Source organism: Elgaria multicarinata, chromosome 4 (genome assembly GCF_023053635.1).
Source record: "Elgaria multicarinata webbii isolate HBS135686 ecotype San Diego chromosome 4, rElgMul1.1.pri, whole genome shotgun sequence".
NCBI lineage: Eukaryota > Metazoa > Chordata > Lepidosauria > Squamata > Anguidae > Elgaria > Elgaria multicarinata.
In genome coordinates, this window is record NC_086174.1 from 55,041,398 (window position 1) to 55,051,006 (window position 9,609).

Genomic DNA, 9,609 nt, shown 5'->3' on the forward strand with positions numbered 1-9,609 from the left:
TCCATTTCCCATTTTGATACCTATTACTTTAAAGCATTTCCATATCTAGAATTAAAATTTAAAAGGCTTCAATGCCATGCAGACCATATTTTAAAATGTTGCAGCATATGTTTAGTATTAGCAGTAGTTTTCAGAACTTCTGTCAGAATCAATCTTGAAAGTGTCTTCCATGGTGCTTTTTTTTTAAATCCCAGATGAAAGAATTTGTTAAACTCCCATAAATGAAGGTTTCACTTTGTCCCTCCTTTTGGCAGAAGTGCTTTTCCAAATTGCCAGTGATTCAGCAATGGTCCTTGGGCAATATCTATCCTCAGTACTGTCTGTAATTTAAAGAAGAAGTTATTATTAGCCCTTGTTGCCTGAATTCAGGAAAAATTAATCAGTTCAGAAGTTGGTGATATTGAGCAGAACCTTCTAATATTTCCACCCCATCCCCAAAAGATACACAAACATCCATCAGATCCTTCACATAAATATCCCCCAGTAATGTCGTTTATCATGCTCCCTCCTGAAGACTCAATGAATTACCATTTTTAAATCATGCTGTGCTATTGTTTTTGTATTTTTATTTTCCTTCTTCATTCCACCTTTTGTCTCAATTCTAACTGTGTTCTAATTTGATTCTTCCCCCCACCCTCACCCCATTGGTTATTCTGAGCTGATAAATCCTTTCTGAATCGCAAACAAATTGTAGAAGAACTGCACAGCTCGTACTGTTAAGACACTGTTGATCTTTGCCTGGAGCCATTGAAAACAGTTGTCTCAAGCTCTGCCTTAGAAAAAATATTTAGTGGAGAAGTCCAATACATTAGCTACAGCCACATGATTGCTTGGAATACATAACGACAGAGGTCATGTAGACTTCTAAAAAGAGCTGTTATTCTGACATTACCTGACTTTCTGCCATTGAATGACAGATACATACGCACACATACACCCATAGTATCATAATATAAATTCCTTTGCTTGCTGCTCCCCAGCCCTCAGTTTGAAAAGAGTTTCACCATGCAGTTTAGGGGACTGCTATTTTGGGGTGGGGGGTGGGGGAGAAATGCAAGCACTGGATTCAGAGCTATATAATATAGCAGGAGAAAAAGGATTAATAGGAGAAAAAGGATTACAAGTTTATCTTCTGGGAAGGGTGAAATCTAGCCAATTGTAAGGCAGAAGGGCTTTCTGCCAAAATATCAGAACAAGGATTATCTGATGGTACCCTGATAATCCACAGGATAATGGCTTTAGTTGATTTGTGAAGCAAAGTTGAAGAAGGCTTTCATATTAATTTTAATTGCTTGTATTCTTTAGAAGTGTAAAATTAGCTTTTGAAAAAAAATAAAGTCCTTTAAATGCCATGTTAAATTTTAGTTTAGCTTCATGCAATGGTGTTGTTGGACTAGCTTCTTGGTCCATTCTGATATTTACTCTGGTCAGCTAATGGTGTCACTGGCTCACTTCCAAGTTACGATGAAGGCATGTAATGTGCATCAATATCTCATATAAATATATATAAATTAAATGTAAAATGTAAAGAGGATTTCTTTTTAAATCCAACCTACTGTCTGTCTTCACCATTATTTCTTGAATATGAAGATGTGACAGGTTTTCTCGCCTTGGCTATATTCTATGTAATATTGAAAAGTTCTGTTGGGCTTTTCTCTTTTCTTTTTTCTGCTACACATTTATCAAATGGAATATGTCAATCAGTGCATTAAGTTGTCTTTCATAACATTAGGAGGAGCTTTGTATTAGAGGGCTGCAGTTTTACCCACCTGACTTGTAACATGGTAATGTGAATGCTTCTCTGTATGTGGTTTGTGTGTACCAGTCACACACACTCTTCTTTGTCCTTTGGTAATGGATATACTGCTTCAGAACTAAATGATCAAACCCATGATGAAGTACAGTTTCATGTTTCACTGGAACTGGTTGCAGTTTTGTAAAAGGTCTAGATGCAACACATAAATAGTTTAGTAAACTTATGTTGACATTCGGCTTGGTAAAACATGAGCTACCCATAAGAACAGCGAAGTATCAAAATGCTTATCCTAATATCCTGTTGAAATGGGCTATTCAGTTATAATCCAGCTACAGTCTAATAGGCATTAGCAGCATGACAGCTTAGAGTGAAACTCTCATAATAAACTATTGTTATTCAATTGGCGCTATCAGATTCTTGAAATAGTGCAAATGAGGCTATGCACTTTGCAGTTCATCAGTGTAAACTGCATTGATTTATTCTACTGTGGAAGCTTACTGTAACATACAATAAATAGCTTTCAATATGGCCAGAAGATTGTTGTTGTTGTTGTTGCTGCTGCTGCTGCTGCTGTTGTTTTTGCTTTATATTATGGATTACATGCAAGTACACAGCTAGTATTAAACCTAGTATTACATGGAAGTATAAGATCTGCATTTCTACTCAAATTCTGACCAGTAATAAATTGAGGTAGGTAAGTGTGTGTGCGTGTGTGTGTAGGTGTATATGAGAGAGAGATGGAGATGTGTGTTCAAACCAAGAACCAATCCTGTTTAACCATTAGCACACATTTCCTTCCATTGAGTTCATTTTTCTTAAGATTCAGTAACAGAAATTAGATGGATTTCTAAAGTTTTGTTGACTTAACTAGCTCTCTATTTTTAAAAACCAAACCTCCCAACTCCCATTGCTAGCAGTCTGTTGGCTTGCATATGTGTGAGTTAAGTTTTGGTTCAATAACTGTCTCTCAACAGCAGAAAGTTCAAATCACAGTTCCCCTTCAGTCTCCTAAATGTTGCTAATTCAGTTTCAAGTGTCCTGTTAGTGCTTTTGAGGAATTTCCTATTTTCTGTCAGAGGTGTGTGTGTGAGTGAGTGAGAGAGAGAGAGAGAGAGAGAGAGAGAGAGAGAGAGAGAGAGATGAATGAATGGCTTCGCACTTTAGAACATAAGAGCAATGTTGGATCAGGCCAAGGGTCCATCTAGCCCAGCATTCTGTTCACACAATGCTCAACCATCTGTCCATGGGAAACTGACAAGCAGGATATGAGTGCAACTGCTCTCTGCCGCCCATGTTCCCAGCAACAGGTCTACATAGGCATACTGCCTCCGATACTGGAGGTAGCATATAGCCATTGATAGCCTTATTTTCCAGGAAATTGTCCAATCCCCCTTTAAAGCCATCCAAATTGGTGGCCATCATTACATCTTCTGGAGTGCTTAGTTCAAACATGTCCTGTCTTTAAGTAGTCTTTCTTTTGCTAAAGAACTACTACTGCCTGGTTAGATAGGCTTTCAAGGCTATGGAAAGAGCCTTCAAAATTCAAACAGAAAAATCCTTCAAGCTGGATCTAGTTTTCATCATGGGTGAGCTTTGTGATTCTTTATACTGGACTATATACTTGATCTTTTCCTGATGCCTACTTACAAGAAGTCCGGGTAACATGGCTTTTCACTCTGTTTTTCAAAGGCTTGAAACAAAGGAATTTTATGGTGCAATGCAATGTATAGGCTCCATCACACCAGCATTATAGTCTGCTGTCACAGTGAATTGCATGCAAAGGACTCAGATGACATCGACCATATCCTGCTGTGTTTGTGGTCCCCCCCCCACTTAGCGACATATTTTGGCGTGTGGAAAGTCTGTTTCTTCTAGTAATGCGAAAGCACACCACTCAAACTTCAACGTGTATTTTCATCCATCATTTTCAAAAATCCGATGTTCTGTGGGCGTGTTTTCAAGGGGCGGTATTGCTGACAAAAGAGAGGGGCATGCCTTTTCTCCAGTGGGCTGCATAGATTCTCTCCCCTCCCCTTTCCCTCTCTCCTTTTCAATAAAAGGGAGTTTTGGTTGATTAATCAATTAATCTATGGATTAAATTTGCATGTGGGTTATAAGCAGTCCCTCTGGAGCAAGAAGAGGTCCCATTGAACTCTATGTTCTTACTCCTGAGTAGGCATTTCCATCTTAAAAGAAATGTGGGAAATTTTATTTATTTATTTATTTATTTATTTATTACATTTATATATCGCCCCACAGCCGAAGCTCTCTGGTCGGTTTACAACAATTAAAAATGGTAAACATTAAAAATACAAAATTTAAAAACCATCAAAAACATAAAAAACAGTATAAAAACAACAGTATCCACTTAAAAACAATTCTGGGGTCCATTAAAAACAAACTTAATGTAGTTAAATGCTGTTAAAATGCCTGGGAGAAGAGAAAAGTCTTGACCTGGCGCCGAAAAGATAACAATGTTGGCGCCAGGCGAGCTTCATCGGGGAGATCATTCCACAGTCGGGGGGCAACCACCGAAAAGGCCCTCTCCCTTGTTGCCATCCTCCGAGCTTCCCTCGGAGTAGGCACTCGGAGGAGGACTTTAGATGTTGAGCGCAGTGTATGGGTAGGTTCATGTCGGGAGACGCGTTCCATCAGGTATTGCGGTCCCAAGCCATGTAGGGCTTTATAGATTAAAACCAGCACCTTGAATTGGGCTCGGAAACACATAGGCAGCCAATGCAAGCGGGCCAGAATCGGTGTTATATGCTCAAACCTCCCTATTCCAGCTATCAATCTGGCCGCCGCATTTTGCACAAGCTGCAGCTTCCGGACTGTCTTCAAAGGCTGCCCCATGCAGAGGGCATTGCAGTAATCTAATTTGGAAGTTACCAAAGTATGGACAACTGAAGCTAGCTTATCCTTGTCCAGATAGGGGCATAGCTGGGCCACCAACCGGAGTTGGTAGAAAGCACTCCATGCCACCGAGGCCACCTGAGCCTCAAGTGACAAAGATGGTTCTAGGAGAACCCCCAAGCTACGAACCTGCTCCTTCAGGGGGAGTGCAACCCCATCCAGTACTGGTTGAGCACCCCCCATCCGATCAGAGGAACCACCCACCAGCAGCATCTCAGTCTTGTCTGGATTGAGTTTCAGTTTATTAGCCCTCATCCAGTCATTGTCGCAGCCAAGCACCAGTTCAGCACATCCACAGCCACACCTGATGAAGTTGAAAAGGAGCAGTAGAGCTGTGTGTCGTCAGCGTACTGATGACAGCACACTCCAAACCTCCAGATGACCGCACCCAACGGTTTCATGTACATGTTAAACAGCATGGGGCACAAGACCGACCCCTGCGGAACCCCATACTGGAGAGTCCACGGGGCCGAGCAATGTCCCCCAAGCACCACCTTCTGAAGCCGACCCGCCAAGTAGGATGCAGTGCCTCCCACTCCCAACTCAGCCAGACATTCCAGAAGGATACCATGGTTGATGGTATCGAAAGCCGCTGAGAGATCAAGGAGAATCAACAGAGTCACACTCCCCGTCTTTCTCCCGACATAGGTCATCATACAGGGCGACCAAGGCTGTTTCCGTGCCAAAACCAGGCCTGAAACCCGACTGAAATGGATCCAGATAATCAGTCTTATCCAAGAGTGTCTGGGGCTGGCTCGCCACCACCTTGCCCAGGAATAGAACATTTGCTACCGGCCTGTAGTTACTAAGATTTTCAGGGTCCAAGGAAGTTTTCTTCAGGAATGGTCTCACTACCACTTCTTTCAGACGGTCTGGGACCACTCCCTCTCGCAGAGAGGCATTAATCACCTCCTTGGCCCAACTGGCTGTTCCATCCCTACTAGCTTTTATTAGCCAAGAGGGGCAAGGATCCAGTACAGAGGTGGTTGCGTGGACCTGTCCATGCAGGTCCGCTCAAATGCACTCTCCTTGCCAGCAGCACCCTCATTTTTAAAGATAAAGAGATCCAAATTGGCACAATGATAGCTCTTAAGGAGGGCTTTCAGCATACCACATTTGAATCAGATTGGATCATCCCTTGATTTTTTAATGATTTTTTAAATTACTCCCCTTAAATTCTTTTCCTCTGTTTTGCACCAGTGTGAAGGATTGTAGGATCGTTCTTCCATTCCTTTGATCATGCGAAGCTGTGCATCTTCAAGTTCATAAACTACAGATCTGCTGGTTCCCTTACTCAAAAGTAAATCCCATTGATTTCAACTGCTAAATTCACATGCAGGCTTACCTTTGAGTAAACCCCACTGAATAGAGTTACTTTTGAGTAAACACATGTTCCAGTTTTAGAGAGCCATGGAGGGCTCGTGTGTGTGTGTACGTGCGTGCGCATTGGACAGATGGAGTGTGTATGAGAGGTACACCCTGCGAGGCGGGGAGAGGAAAGGGGTGGGGGAACCGGGTTTGCTTGGTGCCCTTTTCACAAGGTTTGGACACCAGCTGTCTCCGCAGTTGGCTGAGAATACCAATTCCAGGAAGGCTGCTGCAGCAGCTTCTTTTCTTATTCCAGGTTGGGGGTGTTCTCTGTTTTGCATCAAGGGGAGGCAGAGAGGCAACCTTGAGACCTTGAGTCAAGCAGTGGGGAAGCAAGAGCCCTGTGTCTCTTTCCATCCAGGTGGGCACTTTACTGAAGTGGGATTCTCTTTCTCTCTCTCTCTCTCCACACACGCACACACACCTTTCCCTTCTTTCTTTCTACCAGCCCGATCCTAGGCAGTGTTCAGTGCTCCTAACCGGAACTTACTTCTGAGTAAAGATGTGCAGGAGGGCGCAATGACTTACAGGGGATATCCACGAAACTACTTAGGGGGGAGAAGTCCTTGTTTTCCCCAAATCTGTTCAGCAACAAGAGAAGCTACTGCGGAGGAAAAAAGCAGAGCAACTCCTAGTAGCCCCATGTCCTTCACAGTCATTGCAGGGGGTGGGGAGTTGTCCAACCACCAATGACCAATAAAGTGTAGGGGGATCCATGGGTGGATGCAATAGTGATTTGCAGGTATGCAAGGGAGGAGAGGTGTAAAAATGCATGAACCCTAAAAGCGCATAGGTGTAAGTGGTCAGGGCTTCACACGCTATGGAAACAAAGGGGGATAATACGAGGGCAAAAGTGTAGGTGTGATGGAGCTTTATGTTTAGACAGAATAAAGCTCTACAACTCCCAGCATGCTCCAGCCACCATGCCCTAAGAAACCATGTTGATTTTGCGGTAGCCCTGCTATCCATACATCTATGGCCGTGCAATGTAGAAAAAGATATTTGTCAACCAAAGGACTTGTGTGTTACTACTTTGTATTTGGGGTGGGGGGCATTTGAGTTCTTCATTTTAAATTGGAATACCATGCCAACTCTGATTTCTTTTACTTTATTTATTTTCCTTTAAAGTTACAAGTCTGCCTCTTGGGTTTTTCACAGCACTACCTCTAGTGTGCATATACCAGATGTCCCCGGATAATATTGGGGTTGTTTTCCTAGCAGGACAAGAATTTTGGGCAGCAGATAGATAGCCAGATAGTAGTGCTATCAATTTTTGAAAAATAACTTTTGTCCACTTATAAATGGGTGGGGTGCAGGGCAGACTGTGTGCTTGGTTGGGAGGAACTGTGCCTTCTGCTGCCACAACGATTTCCTAAGTTGAGGCTGAAAAGGGCCATATGCACAATGTTCTAGGTATGTGCTTGTTGCTGACAATTTGTCTTAATCCATTAGAGCACCTAAAGGGTGATGAGCCGTACAAAATATTTTCTTACTTTGGCTGCCCTTCAGGAGGATATTCAAAATGAAGCCGTGCCAGTTGCCCTGGATAGTAACCAAGAATATCCTTTCCCTGATGATGAATAATTCTAGAAAAAAAATAAAGCGTCGTCAGGATTCTATATTTCAAATACATTTTTTTTAAAAAAAGTGTGTTCATATTGTATATTAATTTAGAAGTGAAAATTCTAGTTATTTTCCCCAAATTTATTTATTTATTTATTTAAATGTAGTATTAAAAGACCTATACAAACAAACAAACAAACATGAACGGTTGTATTAACTCTTGCAGAACTAACACAGGTAGAGAGGAAATATCTGAAGGGCTAGTGGAGAACTGTAGGCATATAGGGAGGAGGATACGGGTTCTTTTTTTTACAGTTCTTATCCAATGTAATTCAGCAGAAATTGGAAGCCTTGTTTTAGTTGGGTTTGTAAAAAAATTTAATTGTCATCTGCCCTGGGTGCTGTGTATTCAGTGGAAAGGCATGATATAAATAGTCTGAAATAAAGATTGTCTGCCAGATTGGACAGTATGATTGGATAGTATCATAGGTACTGTATATTCCAATACAATGCCACCACACTTAATTATGGTGTCTGAGTAATCTACTCTCTACCACACATGTACAAACACTGCTTTCCCCAACTGCAATGACAACATAAATCTCAGCAATTATGGTGCATTTTGTTTTATCTTCATTAGCACCAACTAAGCCTGTAATAGCCTAAGTATGTGTAATAGAAATAATGGTACTACATTCTTCCTCTCTTTACCGCTTCCTCCACTTCTTCCTCTGTTTCCTCTACGATGAATTTTAGATTGTAAATTCCTTGGGCTAGAGACGTGTCCTTTTGTACTATGTAAAGAGTCATGCACAGTCATGGCACTACATAAATAACAATATCATAAGCAACCAAATCAGACATGTTTATTTAGAAGTAAATACCATTTTATCCAAGTAAGTATACTTAGGTTTGCAGCCTGAAATTCTTGTTAATTTGTACTGATCATTGTCTAGTTAGCTATTTCACAGAATTTATATTTGTTGTCTTCTGACACTGGGTTGGATCTGCTGGCATGAGCATTTCCTGGAGTTCTGTTCAGATCACCACCACCAGCAAAAATAAATAAATAAATAAAAATGGCAGGGGGGCATCTTTGTCAATTCATCCCTCCCTCTCCAGTCCCCATAGCTGTCTCCCCTCACAGTTCCAGAGGGTTCCCCTAACCCCCCACAGCAGATTTTGAGGGTGGCACAGGGACTGCAGGGGAGGGGGGTAGAATCAACAAACACCATTGCCCCATCCATTTCACCAGCATGATTCCTCTGCTGGATCAGTAGTTTCCCATGGACAGAAGATGCCACCTGTCCACAGTTGACAGATTCTGGATCCAACCACCAGTGTATTCATTAGAATCTTGTGGAATGTTAGAAGTTCTTAGAACCACATGAGGCAATTGTAACTTTCTCAAAGTTCCCTATAACAATTCAGTACGATGTTAAAGTTTGTTTACATTCATCTGTTACATCTATTTTGGGTGACAGGCCATATATTTACAGGGTTTTTTTAACAATCACAAAGTAATGTTTTGAAATACTGGGTTTTATCCTAATTTGATGTATATATGATGCATGGAAATAGCAGTCCCTTGAGGCTTTATAATCAGAATTTGTCATACTGTCTGGGTTGGACTTCCTGTCTGGCATGATGTCTTACAAAATCCTGTCAAGCTGGCAATCATTTTGATGTCTTGAACCAATTCTTGAGAGGTTTTGCTCGTTTCTGATACTTTACCCTGGAGGGATTTCTGGTGCTGGATCTACAAACTGCCGTAATCTTATTGCTGTAACATGCCCTGCCATCAGAATCCCTGGAAAAGATCATAGAATGTTAGGCCTCTGTTACTAATTCAGTATTTATTCAAAATATAAAATCTTACTTACAATGAGTATATATCCACTTGAAGACAATTTCAAGGAATATTTGGAATGGGCCAAATATGCAACATTAAAATAAAGGTAGTAATTTTAAATTGTTTTTGCATCTCCCATCCTCCTCGTCTTCTGAAA

General features: G+C 41.4%; 1 protein-coding gene across 1 annotated transcript; it reads right to left on the reverse strand.

Annotated features, from left to right (window-relative positions):
* Nucleotides 1-207: 207 nt before the first annotated feature.
* SPMIP3 (sperm microtubule inner protein 3) lies at nt 208-9,402 on the reverse strand. The gene is made up of 4 exons (XM_063125638.1): nt 9,335-9,402; nt 7,531-7,623; nt 1,770-1,945; nt 208-320 (listed from the first exon to the last, which is right to left on the reverse strand). Exons 1-4 carry the CDS (start codon nt 9,400-9,402, stop codon nt 208-210), a joined length of 450 nt encoding a protein of 149 aa, XP_062981708.1.
* Nucleotides 9,403-9,609: the final 207 nt, after the last annotated feature.